We start from the raw sequence: 22,172 nt of genomic DNA, 5'->3' as shown, positions 1-22,172 counted from the left end.
GTAGCGCAGCGATAGAAGTGAAATCAGTCAATTGGTAAGTGACTTGTGATATGAAAGTAACCCGTGTCAGAAGCGTGTACAACAAAATAACCATGTATGGAATATCACAATGAATTAGTGATAGCGTTTGGGAATAATGTTCTACCATACTGTACAGTACCACGGTAACATGTGTCAACCAGTGATTATCAAGGTTCAAGATAACCGGTCATTGTGTAGTGTACAGACACATGCTATCATTGAGCAGCTCATGAATGAAGACAGGTGATGAATGCTACTGGAGAGTAGAGAGGTGGCGTTGAGAAACCGTCCACAGGATAATACCAAAGGAGCTGCGGTATAATAGAGTTTTATTTCTATTCACTAATTTACTGTAAAATTCTATTACATTTCTCTCACTGAGAACGGGTTTTAAGATGTAAGGGCGCGCGGTACTATTGGCTGTCATAGGGTCATCTGTTGTTCTATGAGTATGACTGCAGAACTGTCAGGCGACACCTATTCGAAACTGATCCGTTTACAAATCTACAAGAAAAAAATAATCGCAAAATAATAAACCATAACGTTAATAATAGGTAGATAGTTGTACATTTTAATAAGGTAACTAGTCTCCTACTTCACTGCAACTTTCTTAAATTTTTTGTGGTCCTCCAAATCTAAGTTATATTCTCCAATTAAACTCTTATGAAGTTCATCAGTTTGGTGAATGAATGTTTCAGTTCTTTGCCAGTGACTTTCTTCAACATAGTACTGCGAATCTCATGTTTGTTGAACTATCGCAGTTATATAGTATATACTATACTCAAGAACTCCTTTGTTGCTTGTCTTTGTTTCGATGAATTCTTATACATTACTACTCCCACATTTTAATGGCCACTTTAGATCTTGATTTTACAAAGTCGCAAAAAGTTCCCGGTCCAACGAAGATCGTTAGCGAAGGGTGTAATGAATACATTTCTACGATCCCAAAAAAAAGCAACAATCGATGGAATGGCGACACTCTGGTTCTCCAAGACCTAAGAAGTTTCGTGTCCAAAAATCAGCTGGAAAAGTTCTTGCTTCAGTTTTTTGGGATTGCCATGGAGTAATCATGATTTATTTTTTGGATAAGGGTTGAACAATAATTGGAGATTACTATTCGACATTACTGACCACTCTACGGGAAAAAAATTAAGAGAAAAGACGCGAAAAGCTATTCAAATGTGTTTTTTTGCAGGACAACGTCCCTGCACACAAATCTCATGTTGCCATGCAAAAAATACGTGATTTAGGATTTGAATTACTACAACACCCCCCTTATTCACCAGATTTGGCTACGTCCGACTATCATCTCTTTCCTCAACTGAAAAAAAAGGTTCTATAGTAGGCTAAGAATTTTTCAATATATCCTCGTACTCCTTAGAAATTCCCTGGTCGCTATTCAAAATATATTTTGTTTTATTTGTCGATAAAATTGTTAAATGTAAAAATTTTTATATATTAGAAATTTGAAATTGTTTACTCTATTTTTTTTCAGTAAAATCAATGAAGAATCATCTTCGCACGAAATGGAATCAAGAAATTGCAGACAAACCATACATATTCTCCAACAAGATATAGATAATGAGCGAAAATTGAAAGAAGCTGCTTTACAAGAAAACAGGTATATTCTAGTTAATCAACAAATCTCTCATTTAGAACTGTTTCTCAGTAACAGTTGCATGAACATCAGGATAGGGGCTCAGAGCTTACTAGAAACTATTTAGTAGGTCCTTCAGGGTAGTTTTCTTCAGCATACTGATGATGGGTGTGTCTTCTATAAGGTACCACATTATTGAGAGCTATTCAATCCTGGTGGTATATTTGTTTGAATAGTTTTTAATTTCTTCTTCAATATATTTGATATGGAGATCTCAGAATTTAAATTGGATTGGAACATTCTTACACGGCATCTGTTATAATATTAAGATTGTTACCGTTCATTTATTTCTATATTTGGTATGGACTGAATATTGTTTTGTTGACTAGGATTTTCTCTACCAGTTAATTTGTTAATAGTAATAGTTGATTTAGTCTCAGGTTTTTTATCTGCGTTCATACTTAAGTATTTGACCTCCCCTCTAGATTGGTTAATATCCGTTTTAAAATTACCTATGAGAAAGTTTCACGATGGTTAGTAAAAGTTACGTGTCGTGTCGTGTTAACATTAGCTGTATATATAAGCTACAACACTGGTTCAAATTCACAGCATTTATTTGGTAGAGCAAAGTTGATGCAATTATATTTTGATGTACCAGACTCTATCGAAAACCTGCAATATGTCCAGAATAACGCTCAAATGCTACTTTTTCTCTACCAAAGATGAATATAGTCGTAAACATAATGGATTTGTTATATATCATGGCGAGTTGTAGACAAAATCCAATGGTATGACTTGTTGCTGTACCACTATCGCTTGTAATCGAGATAAAAACAATTTGTCTAAAATTTTAGATGCTATTATTGAGCTTATCGGTTTATAAAATTTCACATCAATTTTACAATTGTCTAAGTCTTAGCTAGGATATTTTTGTTTATACTTTTCTTACTGTAAGGTTTTTAGAAGGCATATCAAGTTGAGAAGGACCGCCGAGAAATAAATTGACTTCATTTTTTGCGTTTTGGGTTGATATCGTTAGGATTGGATTGAAAGAGTATCTATTTCGCATGTTAAGGGATTTTGTTGCATATCTTTATTGAGCTTTTCATTTGTCTTTGTTTGAGGTTATTTTAATTTCCTTTAAATTTTCTGTCAAGACTTATCTCGAATGTACTTCGACTATATTCTGTTGAACTTTTTGGATACTATGGCCGAAATGGACAGTTTGCTATCTACTAAATTTATGATAGTTCCATGAGATTGTTAACTAAAATTTAACTTCTTATGGTTACGCTTTCTATTTCTTAGACGTTTGCAAGACGATCTCTCTTGCATTTCTCTAGATTGTCGTGATGCAAGGAAAGAACTAGAAATTGCTAAAAGACAAGTAGAAGATCTTAAAAGGCAACTTCAACACTACGTAGCCGAAGTAAAACGGACAGAAGATCTAATAACTCAAAAAGAATTAGAAAGAACTGAAATATTAGATCAGTTCAAGAGTTTATCGCAGGAGAATAACGTTTTGGAAACTACCAATCATACATTAGAGAGCGAGGCTACTCAATCTAGAGTTCAATTGTCTGTTGCTTTGGATCATGCGTCAGATCTGGAAAGGAAAGTTGAAAATCAAGAAGCTCTTATAAAAAGTTACGAAAAACAGGTAATTAGAAACAGGTGAAATGTTTAAGTTAAATACTAATATTGTTTTGCTATTACAGATATCAGAATTGAGCAATCAAGTCGCAAGTCTAGAAATTCAACTTAAACAGGGTAGTTGTATGATAGATAGAGTATCAACTGAGCTGAAGCAACTAAAAGATTTGTGCGTTAGGCTCGACGGTGATAAAGATGATTTGAAGAAAAAATTGAGAAACCAAGAAGATGAAACAATAAAAGTAAGTAACGAACTAAGATAGAAAGTCTGTAAACATTAGTGATATTCGTGCCTTACTACCACTAGACTGTGGAGGTTTCTTCTTCTGGAGGATGACCACTGATAACCATTTCATTTTTAAAAAGTTTAAACAAATAAAACTGTTTTGATATATTAGGCAGTCATTTTGCTTCGATTTACGGAAACGTTCTGACTGTATGCAAGCTTTCATCTATTAACAGTAAAACAAAGTATTACCACTGAGGTTTTTATGATTTTATTTCGAAACATTTTTTTCGAAAACGTTAACAATTACTACATCAACACTTTATAATAAAATTATCATCTTCAGAGACGATAATTTGGTTATCGAAACGCCAGTTAGGTAATATGTTTAGTGGTATTAATCAGTGTGTTATTAAAATAGGAAAATATCCAATACAAAACAAAAGCTCATTCTATTCTATTCTGGTGTGCTGGATCTACTTTGATTAGTATATTCTATACGACCCAGTCTTCTCTCTTACCGACATATTCTAGTTAAAACATTTGATATGGTCAATTAGGTACAGTTGAGGTGGTTTTTATAATAAAAAAAGTCCAAGTGTGAGGAAAAGTCAATCTTATAACAAATAGAAGTTACTATTTTATATCTATACAAAAATTAGTGTCAATTATTGTAAGCAACTTTTCCTTGAAATTTTTATAAAAATATTCATCTCTCGTAATATTTTATCTGAAAAAAATCTCCTTAGATTATCTTTTGATAACGTATTAAGTGGTTCAACATAGTTTTCCATTTGGCCTGACCATATGCAAAGATGCTACTAGATTGTCTCATAAGTACGTTCCTTCACTAACTGCTAGAAATTGTGGAATTGTTTCTGTGGCAATGATTGCTTCTCATCCACCGTATAGTTCAGATTTGGCTCTCAGTGACTACTGGCTACTCGCTGATCTCAAAAAACGTTCGCCGGTATGAAATTCAGCTCAAATGAAAAAGCAATTGCTAAAACTAAAGCCTATTTTGAGGCAAAAGACAAATCCTTCTACAAGCACAGCATCGAGAAGTTAGTGACACGTTGGAATGATTGTATTGCTCTTGAAGGAGATTAATTGATAAATAAAATCGTTTTTTGTGTTTTTCTTATTTAGTCACACGACTTTGAGTGAGTGATGTGTTATGTTACCTATTCTGTTATTGGCATTATTGCTCGTTAAATGGTATATTATTTCACGATTCACCATGTAATATGTTTTGAAGCCAGATAACAACAGTTCATGTCTAAATATTGTATAGGAAAACTAAATTTATAATTCATTCTCACCGTTCAAGTAGTTAACAAAAAATATTGAATATGTTGTGTTGACATTTATCTATAATTTAATTGGGTTAATTTAATAAACATTTATACGCTTTATTCCGAATGAGTTTTATATTTTTGTTATTTTTCGAATAGATTGAACGCCAGGTAGACTTTCTCACAAGGGAAAATAAAGAGCTGAAACGAGCATTGGAAAAAGATCATGATAGCCAGGAAGGTTTGGAAAGACTCTTAAAAGAAGCAAGACAAGAAGTAATTGACCAAAGATTATTAAACGAAGACTTGCAGTCTGAAGTAAACAAGATGAGAAAAAAAATTGATGAACTACAAGAAAGATTGTGAGTACAATCTTATATTCATTTATGAATTAGTCAAATCTGAAATTTAATTATCTTCTTAAACTAATTGTTGACAAACAAAAATTGAGTTTTAACTTTAGTGTAAACGATTTGTTAATTTATGTACTTTCCTCGGTATCGATATCAATTGAAATTATCCTCACAAAATAGTTATTTATTAGACAAACTGAAATAAACTAATAAGCATACAAGTTGATATTCATGTTGGTAATACTCTATTTAATAAATTGCAGAAGCTCTACTACTGAACAATTGGATCTCTTCCAAACAAAAGCTTTTGAATGTAGTCAACAAAATAAACAATTGAGAAGGGACATCGCAAACGAACGATTTAGTAGAGCTAGGGAGGATGGTGATAAACAGTATCCATCACTTTAATTTTGGTGTAAAAGAATTGATATAATGTTTCTTCAAATTTTTTATGTTCACAACTTGATATTTATAGAAAAAAAAACAGTAAGCCAGTGCTAATTTATTAAAGTCACTTATGAATATAATTGGAAAACTGATTAGATTTTTCAATTATATAAATGTATTTACGCTTCTATGGAAAGGTTCCAGAATTATTTAATTGTTTTCAAATCCTGTTATTTTTACCAACCCACACGTCGTCAAGGTCATATTCCCCTTGCTGAGAAACAGTGCTCACTATTTTTGATTTAAGCCGTCCTCGTATACGCTTTTCCAAAAAGTGAAGCAACCTGACTGTAGACCGATTTTAGGGAACCGAAAAATCCGACATCTAGTGGTTGTAAGTTCTAATGGCAAACTAACAAGATGGATATCATTTTCCCTATAAAAATATATGGCTTCGAGATTGTATGTGAAGAATGATTGTCCAGAACTAAAGCACCAGATTTTCGATATTCGACCGTACATAGTTTTGAACACTCACAATTTTTGGAATTCTATTGGGAACTGTTAGCATCCCAGTTTTATCCATATTAAAAATCCAATGGTGCGCACTAAGCTTACTTTTTCCGGTTGTCTCATAGCTAAAAATTATATTTTTGGCAAAACGTTGTTATCCATTTCTTCCCAACAACTTAGGTTGTCTTATTAAAAGGATGATTCAACTTCAATTCCTCTGCGAATTGATATACAACTGCTTGTAATTCCTTTATTGCCAACCCGTAAAAACGTTGATCCGACTGTTTTATTTTGTTTACTAAATCAAGTTCTTGCTTCAAATCAAAAACGGGCTTAAACGACCTAAAGATGTGGGAATATGATTTCAACCGTATTCTCTGGCTAAGCATCTTCTGGACTGTCCATTGTTAATGTTTTCTTTTATTTCATCCAAAATTTTCTGTGTAAATTACAATTTGATAGATAATTGAAGTTACAAAGGTCTTCGTCATTACAACTTTGAGTTACAGAGGTGCGAATTCCAAATTATTCCTTTAAGTTATAGAGGAGTCGTATTTTAAGTAAAAGAGGTTCTGGGAACACAACATTTTATGAATTTATGGAGGTTATTACGTTATCGAGTTTTAAGTTATTAAGGTTTTACTATATTTTTATAAATTTGACATTTATTGATCGTTTTCTAATAATAATATAATCAGTCTCACAATATTATCAAATGTTCATTTATTCGAAAATTATATAAACACTACTTTTGTCCTACGTTCAAATTTATTCCAAATAGTACTGGTTTTTTGTTTTTCTAGTTTTGTTAAAAATTATTGTGCTTTTACATATTTCACACTTTTTTTACATTCTTTTCTTCATTCTTAAAACACATTAAATCCTTTTCAAACTTAAAACACTTACTTAAATTGGATGTATTTAATATTGCTAATATTCCATTTTGATTGAAAAAGTTCACTTTAACCACAATGATTGATCAAAAAAGAACTATAATTCGCAAGTGTAAATGAATATTTTTAGAACCAAAACATACTTTTGTGGCTTGATATTAAGCTTTTTACATTGGATACCTAATATACAAGAGTTGTCTGAAAAGTTTTCGACATAACAAAGAAACAAGAAATTTTTTACAATCACTTTTTTAATTTTTCAACTTTTAAGTCTATACACTTAGTTCTCCGATACCTTTTTAACCCTTTTAAATAGGCATTTACGTCTGATGAAAACCTCACTCCTGGAAGTGAAACTTTAAGGTTAGTAAATAAGAAAAAGTCAATATCGATAGTGAATACAGTGGGCGATCTACCAATTCGAAGTGTAATTCGTGGATTTTAGATATCGCAATCAAGTGTGAGAACGTCGCTTTTTTGCAATTTCTCCCTTTACCTCATCTAATCTCCTGTTATTGTTTCACCTTTTTGAAGATAGTTGATTAACACAAAAACCGTCACATCACTTTTCTGACCAACGAAACATTCTTTACCTTTTTGGAGCAGGTTCTCTCTTTGCAATCCACTGTCTTGGCTGTTTTAACATTTCAAGAGGGTAGCGGCGGATCCATGTTTCATCCACAGTTATAAATCGACTCAAAAAATCCTACTTATTTTGCATCAATAAGGCTTGGAAAATCTTCATTTGAATGCGCTTATGGTCCTAACGTGTCCTAACGGTCGTTCAGTACCATTTGGTTAACTTGTTCGACGACATCGCTGATTGTCGTCAGTGAAGCTGATAGGGTCACGTTTGAATTCATGTACTCAAAATTTAACGATTGTAAATAATGGTGTGGAGTCTTTTCTTTTATTTGCGTATGCGTATTTTCTTGCAAAAACAAACACTATTTAATACATATTTTTGGAAAAATATTCACAACGACGACTCACTCATACTATTGTCAAACACAAACTATGTGTCAAAAATATTTTTCCCTCTTTATACTGATAGGCAAGCTCTGACATCTTTAGGCTGAAGTCGGAAACTTTTTAGACAACAGTCTTATATGTTTAGGATTGATTTTACTTAAATACTTTTCTTCCGCACTAGTTTCGTTTAACTAGAAAAAAATATTTAACAATAAAAAATAAGAGTATACAAGTTTTTCTTGTCCATCTGTCAAAAATGTTGCTACCAATTCAAAAATTTTAGGGTCGTCATAAAATTGACATTGGCTAGATAATCTTCCAGACCTCAATCACAAAGCAGACTGATAAGTTTTATATAATATGCGTAATAAAGTTGTATGTAATTTCATACTTATTACTTGACATTTTAATTCGAATAGGCTATTAATTCAGTTAGTATCATGTAAAAAGTGATTTTAATTCAATTGAATGACTTATTGGAAGAGAAGAATGTTTAAAAAATGTGTTACTATCGATAATATCCAAGATTGAAATAAGGAACCCTTTCAGAGCGAAGTATGGTTATTTTACTACTTATAAACAATTGTACTAATAAGAATTATTATCAATCTATCCTACATTTCATTTTCTGTAATATGTTTCTCCTTTTTTCGGTCATCCTCAAATTAACAGCTCTCTGTATTTTATTATTGTCAGTAGACCAAGAGCTCATTAACATGGTTTGATTCCTTGTACAATATTATATAATATATTCAATTGACTCACTTTTTAGTTACTTTTAAAAAGCATTATTTTAATCCTTAAAGCTAAGTACAAAAATAATTGATTTTATTGAAAACTGAGATTTTGGTGTATTATCAGACCTTATCGATGTTATCTATAAAATAAGTCCAAAAGTTTTTATACTAATTTTTTGTAAGACTAAATAATTTGTATATTCTTAACGATGGAGGTTGATGTGTCCGCTGTCACATCAACAAACGTCCACTATTGCTACAAACATCAGAATATATCGCTACTAATGGATTTTGACGTACCATTATTAATTTATTAATTTTATTCTTTTCCTTGCTCTACAGGAGTTATTATATTGATGTTAATGTCGTATTAGAATATCATTTTAACTTATATGTAATGGAATTTTACAAGAACAAGATGTATTTTATAAATTAAGTTTTATTATAAAATTTTTAAAATATTTTTATATTAATTTATAGTATGTGCCTTAATTTATGTGAAATCGCTATTAAACTAATATATATCTATCATTTTAATAAAATTATACAATTTTCTACAACTTATTTGTATTAACCCAGTACTCAAAAATATATTTAATTGATTACCGAAGTCTAAAATTGTGGATAGCCATCTATTTTCCTAGATAAATTATGATTACCGTATACTTCATGTCCTTTCCTTTACCCCAATTAACGTTTCTGCGTACCTTACTTCATGATTGACAAACTTCTCTGGAAAACACCATGATATGAGTGTCTCATTGTACCTATGATCAAATTCATATTACCCAGATTAGAACCTCGCTTTTAAGTTTTCGAAATGTACTAAACATAATTCAAATCCTCCCTTTATACAGCATGTAAAATACTATCTAGTTTGTAGGTAATATCGCTCTTTTGAGTCCAAATTAATTTTTCAGCATAGTTTTGTTATTTACTTGTGTTCTATTTTGTAGGCCATCCGTGGAACCACGGTATTTCAATATTTCCCTCTGAGCTGTAGTTAAGTTTACCTTTTTTGACAAATTCATTAAACTTTTATTACCCGGGATGGCTCAATCCGTTTAGGTCTGGAAAGTACTATATAATTATTAAATATCTTGATTGATATCTGAAACCCCATACATATTTTCTAATGTTTTTTTTTTCAACTTTCCTACTACTTTTCTTTGACTGTGTACCCAAAATATTTGACTCTAGACAAACCTGCTGTGCCAAAAATAAACTATATGTAGTCTATTTTTCTTTGAATCGCTAGCATTTTACTAATACAGTGATTTTACATTCGACTTCCTGTCGCTTGGATACTTGGACTAAAACCTGAAGTGATAAGTGACTAATTTGTAGCAACTGTACTTTTCTTGTGGGTCCTGAGCGAAAGTCTAATACATCTTATACTAACCATTACCGTTATTCTTATTGTCTTATTGGCAGTTTATTCACTAAATCATATTTTGATGTGCTTTATTATTTTGTCTGTTTTCTTAGTCTTTCCATACAAAATGTTTTATCATATTGAGTATAGTACAATTGTGAATCCACAAAATATCTTTAGAAAAATTAAAATATACTAATATAGAATACTAAAATTTATACACAAATTTTTATTTAAAATTTGACCCTGTATTTGTAGGCGTCGTCATAATCGCATTCTCCTTCTTCTCCAGGTGTTTCTGTTGGATAAAATACGGATACCGGAGAATTACCTTGCATGTACTTCTCACTATTGTATAACTCAAATAGTTTGTATTCCCAAATATTTTTATTTTTAGCTGTAGCTCTATTTTCCATTATTTTTGTATAATTTTCTTTAAACTCACGGAATTTTTCGATCCAGTCCCGATCTTCTTGGCACAGTGAATGTTCCCCTAAAATTATTTTAATTCAATAATGGTATCGAATTAGTTATTACTCAAAAGTTAAACATACCTTTTTATCTGAAATTTATTGTGAAAATACTACATACAATTCCAAAAAAAAATTTTTTGGGGACAAGCCTCTTAACTAATCAAAACTAAGGAAGTACATCAGTTCCAAAATCTGATCTGGAGGAATTATTTGAGGAAGTGTATGACAAAAAAGAAAAAATGGTATGTTATGTACACTCTGTTTATAAGAAGGAACATATCAAATCTGATACAAAATATGGTTAAAAAGAATACTTATAAGTTCCTTAAAATTTCCGAAGACTTTGCAACTAAAGCTTTTGCAGATAAAAGTGATTGGAACCGCCTTCAAAAATATTGAAAGATTCAAGGATAACTTTGAAGAAACCTCTTATATCATGTTATATATCACCAAAGATAACTAATTTGTAAATATCAACATTTGAAATGAACAAACCTATCATTGTAATTTTCTCCTTGACTTCGTCATACCTTGTTTTAAACTTCACATAATTTTGATACCATGAAGAATCCTCAAATTTCAAATCTGACATGGTTTTCTTAGATTTGGCAAAGATTTTAGCTTCCAATGTTTGTAAACTAATTTTATGGCGTTTAACTTTAGGTATTATTTTCTCTGTACTTGCTTCTATCGTTCGAATTTTCAATTTACCTTTACCTAATCTTGGAGCTATATTATTAAAAAATACATGTTCAGGAAGAAGAAGTGCACCGTTTTCTCCAGCAGTGGCTGAAAACATGGAGCCGATATTTTATAACTTATACATGAAACTATGACATTGTCGGTTTGGTGGAAACATCGTGGAATAAATAATGTACAAATGTCTATGAATAGGATCTAAGATTACAGTTTATGTATTGGTTGGCCGAGATATTGTTGAGTCTAGCTGTGGTTATCGAAGCATAGACTGGTTGAAGTTCAGCTGCTTTAACTTTGCTGACCTGAGTTTAGAGTAATTGGTATAAAATGTACTAAAAATACTACTGTAAAGAGGTTAGATAGAGTGGTTAGCTCAGACATCCGGGCTCTGTTGTTACTCAAAATATATCCCACTTTCTCTCCCTTTACCACTTTACTACATTGATTACCTTCATATCTTGTGCGACCCTTTTCTGATTTAACAATTCTACAAACTTTATTGGGTTCATTTAAGACTTTACAATATCTGAGTTGTATATATTTTAATATCTTCCACTTTTCACAATTTTTGTTTAAAAAATAATGTGTAGTTTATTTGAAAAAATTAATTTATTACCACTCCACTCTCGTCCTTTGATATCTAATAATGTTATAGGTCCAACTGGCTTATTACCAGCGAACTCTGCCAAAATATGAAGTCCTTCATCCACAGTGTACATGGCAGATCCCACATATTGACCATTATCTATGTGTCCTATATATCTAGCACCATTTGGAAAATTAATCTCCGCCTCTTCTTCCGATATTAACTTGTCATTGTACCATTTTCCTTTGTAAGACTGAAATAAGAACCTTTAATTCCCAATACAAATTTCAAAAATCATTTTCATTAATATTATATACTATTCAATATTGTATATTTATTTCGCTTAAATTGACATATTAAGTAGAATATTTAATGTTTCAATAAATAATATAACATGCGTTACTTTATTAACAATAGCTGGTAAGAAATATCTTTATTAAGTACGGAAAACATACCTGCCCATCTTGTGTATAATATATTCCTTCTCCTTCTCTCCAAACGAGACCTTTCCTATGAGCAACATATTCTCCTTCATATCTGTCACCGTTTGGAAAATTGAACGAACCAGTTCCTCTATAAAAATCGGGATCTGCATCAATAAGTTGATTTATATTCGAGGGCATCCTCTCATCCAACTTTTTTATCGATTTCGCCATTTCGAGAATTCAAATATGACTTTATTTTGACAGTTTGATTAGCTGTCATTTTGAATCGAATAAAATATAAATCTTGTTTTTTATAAATGATCACAAATGGACATCGATAGGACAACCAGCTTTCTGTATGTAAAAATAATACATAACCTCATATTATAAAATCGCACTCATTCCGAATATTGGATTGGTTGGTCGATACTGGAGGGCATTCATTTATACGAATTAGAACAAGTTGAAACATGCAAACTAGTAGCGGGCTTTTTTTTGCTACTATAGGGTACTTGCATTTTTTAAAACGTAACTATTTTTTGTTCATTTTATAAGTTCTTGATATGAAATAATGGCAGAAAGTAAAATATTTATTTAAAAGTGAGAAAATAATATCTAAATATTGTACTGTTATAACACTGTTTTGGCATCATAAAAAAACTCAGTCGTGATATTTTTACATCTTTGCGCAAAATACGATTTATATACCATTTTTCAATCAAAGTTTAATAATAACACTAGAATAACCGAGAGAATAACTGTCGTATTTACTTTGTATAATATGTTCAGTATTTATAATATCTATGACGTCACGGAATATGGCGGCCTTACTGAAATCTTTAAACTACCTTCAGAATTTTTGAGATTTCAATAATTTTTTTATCTATATATATATTGATCAAAGAATTGCAAAGAAATTAAAATAAAAGCTTTATATAAACTATCCAAAACTATTTTTTTCTCAAACCATGAAAGTATTCGACAAATTTTTGTGGATCATTCACCAGAAAGGTTGATAAATTAGTACATAGTTTCTATTTTTGTTGATGTTTCTTCTAGTTGTTCATCTTGTAATGTTTCTTAAATTGAAGGCATAGCTGCTGAAACTCCTCTATAAATAATAACTATCTTGAACTATATAGGACTTCCATTTGCTTCTGATTGATTAAGAGTAAAGAATACTTCAGGAGAAAATTTGGCAGACAAAAACAATGTTGTGAAAGAAATTTTATTGTATATGATTTATAAAAATTAACAAAAGACTAAAATTTGATTAACGCAATTTTTTATTAGCAGTTTCACTTTCACTTCCTTTTTCTTTAGTGACAACCGGTGGTTTATTTCCATTTTTGGTCTTCGAGATATTTCAACTTATTTTACCGATCAAAGGATAGTTAAAAATCACAATAGTACTTCTTCCATGGCTTGGCTACATACATAGCAGTCGGCATTGAATATTGAACAAAAACTAGTGTCGAATTGTCTCTGTCTTCCTAGTTTGATAATAATTGTTTAATGATATTTACGTAGAAAAAACTTGAAGTAATTTCAAATTAGACTTCTAGGAAACTTTTAAACATAAACTTGTGCCCATTTTCTTGTGGGGAATTAGAAAAGCTTCAGCTATCAGGGTGATTCGACATAGAATTTTTTCAGACTGCACAATCAGATAGGTTACATTTATTGTTTCTTAATTGTAAATTTAACTCATTTACAAATATTTTTAAGATGACTTGTTTACAACTAATGTCTTCCTTGTACTGTTCAATTCCTGAAAATATGTTTAAGAATCTTTGAACACATGTCTTGCACTGTGAAAGAGCTATAAGCGTTAAATGAAATCCCGAAATAAACTTTTAAGAGGTTCTATAATAGAACCATTTGAGTAACAGTTATAAAATACACAACTTTGAACTACATAGTCGTGTCTTACTTGAGGTTACCAAAGGCCGACGTCCTTTGAGAAGCCGATCAGGTGCTTTGGTTTGAACCCTTTGATGTCATTAGTCAAGTTGTGTAGCTTGCCCAAGTGTTTAAAACGCGCTCACATGAGTGTAGGACACTCACAGATGACGTGGTCTGCGGTCTCGTCCTCCTCCATGCACCAATGGCACTCCGTATCGTCTGTGATTCCCATGGCGTGGAGATGGCGTCTTAGATGACAGTGTCCGTTCACTAGTCGGATTTCGCGCTTGCAGCCATCACTCACTCATTCTGTAGAACTCGACTGAACAATTGGGAAGAAGAGAAAAACCAAAGATTTATTTTTGGTGATTTGATGAACTATAAGTTTTCTGTTTAGAAGCTGAGCGTTTTGAATCTTGAGTACAACTTTTGTATGATGTGAATTTGATGGAGTAAATCAAATCTGAATAAGGACTAGTTGAAAAAGTAGAACGTGATAGTTCTAAGTACGCAGTCTTTTGCTCTGTTGCTTCTTTTGAGATGTGAGATGTCTTGGAATCCAGCTAATCCTCTTGCTAATGTAATATGGTAATTGTCTTATTCGTAGCATGATTGGATTACATGTGCTGGCAGTTTGCGAGTCATATTATTTTATGAATACTTGAACTTATTAACTTTCGAGTTATAGTCCAACTTACATATGGTTAATAATTAAAAGTTTATTTCCACTTACTCCACTCCAGTAACTTAAAATGCCTACATATAATAAGTCGAGTAACTGAAACATTGTCAAATCCATATGACTTTTATGAAGTTCCAAATTTCAAAAGACTATGTGTAAAATTTCATGACATTACGATTTCGTCAAAAAAACTGACAGCCATTTAAGTGAGTACAAGCTCAACAATGGCTTCAAAAGTGTTAACTGCACTCTGCTCCATCGAAATAAACCATTTATTATTGGTTTGCTCAATATAAACGTGGTCGTAAAGCGATGATAGTGAACGTTCTGGTCGTCCAATTGAGGTGGTTATTCCAGAAAACATCCAAAAAGTCCACAAATTGGTTATATCTAATCGTAAATTCAAATTGCATGAGATAACTGAGGCCGTAAAGATACCAGAAAGTACGGTATTTACAATTATGCATAAAATTTGACCATGAGAAAGCTTGTTTTAAAATGGGTGCCGCGTTTACTCACAATAGATCAAAATAAATAAAATTTTTGCGTCGATATGTGACAATGGATGAAACATGGATCATCACTTCACTGTGGAATCCATTACTTTACTCCGGAATCAAAACTATCATCATCTGAGTGGACTGCAGTAGATGAACCACGTCCGAAGCGTCCAAAAGCACAACAGTCAGCTGGGAAGGTTATGGCTTTAGTATTTTGGGATGCGCATGGAATAATGTTCATCGACTACCTCCAAAAGGGAGAGACAATCGTTAGCGAATACCACATAGAGTTGTTGGATCATTTTCATGCAACAATTAAGGGAAAACGACCTCATATGTCAAAGAAAAATCACTATTTCACCAAGACAATGCACCGATTCAGAAGTCGATGGCAACGATGGTTAAATTGAAAGAATTATACTTCGAATTGCTTTCTCATCTACCAGTCCAGATCTGGCCCCCAGTAACTACTTGCTATTCGCTGATTTCAAAAAAATACTCTCCGGTAAAAAATTCAGCTCAAATGAAGAAGCAAATGGGGAAACTCAAGTCTATTTAGAGACAAATCACAAATCCTTCTACAAGAATGGAAATTAGAGAAGCGTTGAAATGATTGTATTACTCTTGAAGGAGATGAATTGATAAATAAAATCGATTTTTGGCAAAAAATGTGTTTTTCTTAGTTAGACACACGACTTATTGAATGATGTAATATATGTCAAGCTTCTCAAAATGAGTTTTACTTAATCGCTAATGTTTACTAACGTTGTTTTCGTGGTGCTTCTTTTTCTCAAATAAAAATAAATTACCCTAGTAATTTTCTTTATTGTTTTATTTTCCCACTGATACAGAACTTCTGCATTTGTTTCACATCCTCATAATCTTTTCAAGAGATGGCTTCTAGCTATAAATACTTAATATTTTAATTGAACATTTTTGTATGGAAATTATTATTTTATCTTTGGAAGTTTTATTTTCGCCTTATCAATAAATAATAACTTAAACAATTTATTGTTATTATTACTTTTCTCGAGAACTACCGTCAAATAACGATTAAATTCCCGTTATTTAAATTTACCAGTATTTTTTGAGAATTGGAATAAATAACATTGTCCTAAACCACCCAATTAAAGGTGTCTTGTAGCAAATATGTGTCTTAAATATTTTCTATAGCAAACATCACTGCTGCTATTCGTTAAAAAATAATGGAAGTATAAAAAATGTAACAATTTTGTAATATTACATAAGGTAACATTTTCAGTGAATAACTATAGATATTTTTTGCTTCTATTGTCTCTATCTTGTATTCAATGGTTAATCGAGTAAACAAAACATTTCAAACGTTAAGGCGCTACTAGAAAATGTTCTTCAGTGAAATATCTGGAGTAATAGATAAATCATTTTAAAAAATACATTCCTTTCATTTGTATGTTTCTATTTAATATTTCATTTTAAGAAAACGCTTGTAGAGAAACATCTGACATCCCTTCGATTTGACTTTTAAATTTTATTTTATTATCTTTATCCCAAAAATCAATATACTTCTTGTTGTGTATTTACCTGTGTCTTGTCTTGTTCCTTATTATATAGATCAAATTGATTTTACTGAAAATATAATTTGGTAGAAATATTTCTTTCACTTGGAAGTAAGCAATTTAATAAAAGAATTGGTCACAATTAATAATCAAATAATGATTGTGGTCTTGCGCTTTTTTTGCCAAAATCATTTATGAATTTTTATTGATTTTGATAAATTCAAACTCAATTTTTCTCAGAACGAACCACGAAACTACAACTATTAAGAACATGCAAGTGATATCGTGCACTTCTCCAGTGGCTGCAATTGTTGAAGACAATGTGTCTGAATTACCGTCTACCAAAAAACAAATTAGTAGCGTGGAAGATAATTCAAGAAATACTCTTCATTCAAAAGCTTCATGTGTTAACAATAATAGATATGGCAAGAACCCTTATTGTGAAAAATGCTCTTCAGAAAAAAATACGACTACGCAATTATCATCAAGAATACATCCACCTCAATCCAAACAAACGTCAAATCCTTTGAAAGAACTTGATAAAGAAACATGTAGCGATAAGAAAAACACTTTAACTGGCTCACGAATTTTGAACAACGAATTTTCCCATAACACACTATGTGAGGAAAACAGAGAAAAACGCAATTATCAATTACCACGTTCTAAAAAATTTTATTTGATTGAAAATGAAAAACATTATTCGAGAACAGGCGATCACACATTTCGATCTAGAAGTTATCCTTCAACGGAGACAGAAAAATCCGAAACTGGCCAAACAGGTAATCATTATTTATTGAACTAATCCCTCATTTACTGTATTTTCCAATAATAGTTCGTTTTCCTTGATTTTACAATCCAAATATAACTGAACTGATTTTTTATTTTCTTATTTATTTAAGTATTTGAGCACAACGGTGGGATGCATTTATACAAACGGTGTATCTTACATAATTACACTAACTATTTACTAAAACTCAACATCTAATTTATTTAAATGCACTGTTTGATTTACTTGCCCTGATATATTCACTGTGACACCTAATTATTCTTCTAAGACCTACGAGTCTCTTTTTATACACTATCATCTCATTCTAGAATTTTCGATTCCTGGTAATCTCTAGTTTGCCGTAAATAAACAAAATAGCCTTCTTCTTGGAAAGAATGCAAATAGGCCACAAAAAGTAGGTAAACAGATCTTATAAAACAAATTCTCAACGCATCCGCCAACCTCTAGCTTCGAAAACATATTAGAACAAAACCACCAACTTCACGGTCTATGTCAATAGGCGAGATCGTACAAAATTTATGTCCTATAATTGTTGTGGTCCTGAATTTTAGGACTAGTTGGTTTCATTCCACACAAAGAACAAGGCTTCCTCGACTACTGAAATTTTCATACCACTTACGTAATATCGGCGTGGACATTGTAGGCGAAAGTTAAAGCTGGAAAGCATATCTTGAACAATATAGACTCACAAAATGGCAATTATAGTGAATATGTGCAGTTTAGTTGAATTATTTGGCATGGACTGCAACTGCAACTAATGGAATCAATTAACAAGGAATGACCAATTATTGATAAATAGCTGAAGGTTATGTTCGTGACGTAACTAAGAATCTTAATTACTTTTGTTTTTAATTACTTTGATGAACATAAGATTCAATTGCTTTCAGACACCCCAATTTTTTTTATCTATACGCATTTTTATTTTTTAATAAAAAATTCAACAAAATCACAGTACATTAGAGTAAAATAAATAATAACAATTGACTATTCTATTAATTTAAATAAATAGTTGAGTCTTAGTGAAAAGTAAATTATTATAAGTTAGTGTAGTGTTAAGTATTTAAATAAATTGAGAACGTAAGAGACAGTGTTTATTAATTCACGCCACGAATAGAAATCATATAAATAAATAAGAAAAACATCACGATAAAAACAGAACTTGCATTAGTATAAACAATATAGCTGCGACAGGAGGTGACGTCAAAAACATAACCTAGAAATGCGAAACTTTCCATGTATTCAACACTCCTGGTTAGTTGACTTTTATTGATTTTAAATTTGCGTTTTTGACTAGCTCAAAAGTTTGTGACTCGATACGTCCCATTTTTAGAAATAGCGGTAAGTTTAGATGAAGGCCCTATTAATATTTTATGGATAAAGCAGGGAACGGCGGCGTCATAAATGAAGTCCATTGATCCTTCGTGACCACAACAGGTCTTATATGGAACTATACTAAAGATGTTATAATCTTTAAGGCTGTTAATTGAAATGCACTCATTATCAGCTTTAAAATTAAGATTAAGATAGAATTAAATTATTTCAGCAAAATTCATTCAAATAAAATATTTTCCATCAACACTTCAATTCCATCACAAAAGTTTATTTTCCTTATAGGTTCCAGCTATGAATAAAAAAAACTCACTACTAATATTTGCAGAAGGCTACCCTGAATAATTATATTGTAACCCATCATTTATTCTACTTTCTCGTGTAATTTGACCTTTGCTTATATGATTACACAAGTATCGAATATTCTACAGAGTTCTTATTATGTTGAAGGACCTAAGAGTATATTCGAAAGAGAATCATCATAGACACCATAATGATGTTATACACCTCGAAAAAAATGAACTTGATTCAATGAATTTGGATATTTAAGAAAATTTTACTGAAAATTTTATACGTGTCATTTTAAACCGGTCAAATGTTATAACAACTTCTATATGGACAGTTTCTATAATTGGTTAGGTTAGGTTCTATCCTCCGAGGTTCCAGCTCGGTTTTACGCATTCTCAAGCATGCGCAGTATAGATAAAGTGTCTTGAACGAGAGAGAAAATGAATATTGTCGGCACCGTAACATAGGGGCGTTATTTCCCATTTTTTTCTATATATGCCTTTACCCAAATGTCTTGACAGCTGTCACGTGCGAATGTTATAATAATAGAGGCATATGCCCAAAATATATTCTTATTCCATATTGTTGATTTTGATTTCCTCGTATGCTTATCTATCTCAATATTTTTTCCAAACTTTACAAAACGCAACATTTTCTTCTCACAAATAAAACTTTGATATACTTTTGAAATTTGTGATGAAAGCGTCAAACGAATAGGTCATATCATAGGCACCTTATTTTATTAACCTAACCTAACCTTATTTTATTAAGTCACCAAACATCAAACCAAAATAAATGCTAATTAATATGTCTGAAATTTTTCTTATTTAGTATAATATGTTCGTACCAAATCTCTCACGAGTTTGAATTAATTTCCGGAAATGATTTCTCGGTTGCGAATTTTTTACATACATGTCCCTCGGCCAGGGCCTCGCACTTTTCGCGATTTTCACAAAATTCACACCTCGAAAAAATGTTCGGTAATAATTGTGGCTCTAGAGGGATTACAAGTAATTGTTCTGAAATTAACAAGGACCACTACTGTATTTCATTTTAATTTTTTGTAGAAAAAAATATTGCGGATGAAAAGAAAACAATATGCGGATCTTACGACGAGAAAAGAGACTCAGAGAAAGATACAGATGCAGAACAAGTAATACAAGTAGTTGATTTGGGTGGTTGTTTGAAAGATAAAATTGGAAATGAAAAGTTGTCCGAAAGAGAAAACAAAAATATTGGAAAAACAGATTTTATAAAAAACACTTGCAGTTGTTTGGAACGGAATTGTGATTGCTGTAAACAATTATTAAGTAAAAATAGAGAAAAAAGCCCATGCAAATTGATTTGCAAATGCCATTGTAGTTATTATGGAGATGATATTCTAAATCAAAGTGTATGCTGTTCAAATTGCCCCATGAATCTTCAGTTTCAAAATATATTTTATGATAAGCAACGTTCCAGGACGAATGTTTGAAATCACATCTGTTTGTAATCTAAAGATTATTTTGATAAATCGTTGACAATATAAAAAATGGTTGTTCTTATTAATCTGGATAATTCAAAATCCTTTATAGACACGATAAAATTAATTTTGAAATTCAATAAGCTATCCTTCGAAACAGTTGTTTTACTATAATTTTCTTATCATAATAATTTTGTTTAATCGACCCTACTCCAATATCTACAATTGTGATAATGGAAAGGTGACATCAATCAGCACAAATAAAGCTTTCTTTGAAAAAACATTTTAACAAAGTTTTACAATTTTTTCACTTTTTCTGTAGATTTTGGTATGGTTCTTCCCTATCTACCTTTCATTCCATTTTTCAGTTTGGATTTTTAATTCTTCGTATTTTATGTGAGGGTGGGCGCAAACAATATTTTTAAGTTAAGCCATTTTTACATCAAAGAGAAAATGCTTGAATAACCCGCAGTGTTTTATTTCATTTTTAGTGAATGTCATTAAAAATTAATCAATGATTTTGATTAATTTAAAGTACATTTGCGTATATTGGTTAGTGAATGTTTCTGCCTTGTTGATATAAATAAAACATATTAAAATGATGAATTAATCCTGATATACATTATGCAACGACCAACTTTGTGAAATAGTTCGGTTCAGCATACTTTGATATCAATTTAACGTCCAACAACCACAGCAAATTCTTATCAAATCGAAATTTACAACAGAATAGACGAAGATAAGGTCAAAAGACTCTGGTAACGTACTGAAAAGTTCGATAAAAGTATTTTTTTGACCAAAACTTCTTAAATGGCTCATTTGTTTGTCATGTTCGGAAAGGTTCCCGTGATCAGGATTATGAACTAAAGAACTAGGTTCATGGGTATAACCGGGTTCGGAATTTTGAAAATTCTCGACGTTTCGGCTCCCACTTTGGAGTCATTATCAAGAGAAGGATGGGGAAAGGGTGTTTATTCGTTCATTGGTAAGAAGTGATCCGATTCCGTCTTCTCAATCTGCCTACTCCACGCAACGAATCATCTTTTTTTTGTTGATTCCAAGGATTCAATCAGCCTTCTTGGAATTTCATCGAGGAAATGAAAAGCTGAATACTTCCGTTTATAAAATTGTCCCCAATGGCGCCACCATATATCTAGAAAAGACAAAAAAAATCTTATCAACAAATCCAAAGTTCTTTCTGTCATCAAAGCCAAATTCATACCTTGAGAAAAATTATCTCCCATTCCCCTTCGGTCTTCCGAAATTTCACAAACCCGATTATCCATTACGTCCCATTGCTAATGCATTTCATTATCCTGTCCAACTTCTGGCCAAATAACACGCTGAAATTCTTCAGCCAATTGCTGAACAATCCCAATCCTATTCAAAAGTTTCGATATTTCTCCCACAATTATTCTTTATTCTTGTCAGCTTTGATATTATCTCCTTATTTACCAACATCCTCATCCATAAAACTTT

General features: G+C 31.5%; 1 protein-coding gene across 1 annotated transcript in view; it reads left to right on the top strand.

Annotated features, from left to right (window-relative positions):
- LOC130453239 (centrosomal protein of 135 kDa) overlaps positions 1-9,198 on the top strand; it is a 63,796-nt gene extending 54,598 nt beyond the window's left edge. Inside the window, exons 16-20 of the mRNA XM_056792864.1 lie at positions 1,517-1,642; positions 2,927-3,278; positions 3,337-3,513; positions 4,952-5,154; positions 5,409-9,198. Coding sequence (XP_056648842.1) covers positions 1,517-1,642; positions 2,927-3,278; positions 3,337-3,513; positions 4,952-5,154; positions 5,409-5,553 — 1,003 coding nt within the window. The 3' untranslated portion in view covers positions 5,554-9,198. The remainder of the gene's footprint in view (positions 1-1,516; positions 1,643-2,926; positions 3,279-3,336; positions 3,514-4,951; positions 5,155-5,408) is intronic.
- The last annotated feature ends 12,974 nt before the right edge of the window (positions 9,199-22,172 follow it).

Source organism: Diorhabda sublineata, chromosome 2 (genome assembly GCF_026230105.1).
Source record: "Diorhabda sublineata isolate icDioSubl1.1 chromosome 2, icDioSubl1.1, whole genome shotgun sequence".
Classification (NCBI taxonomy): Eukaryota; Metazoa; Arthropoda; class Insecta; order Coleoptera; family Chrysomelidae; genus Diorhabda; species Diorhabda sublineata.
This window is presented reverse-complemented; position numbering and strand designations above follow the sequence as displayed.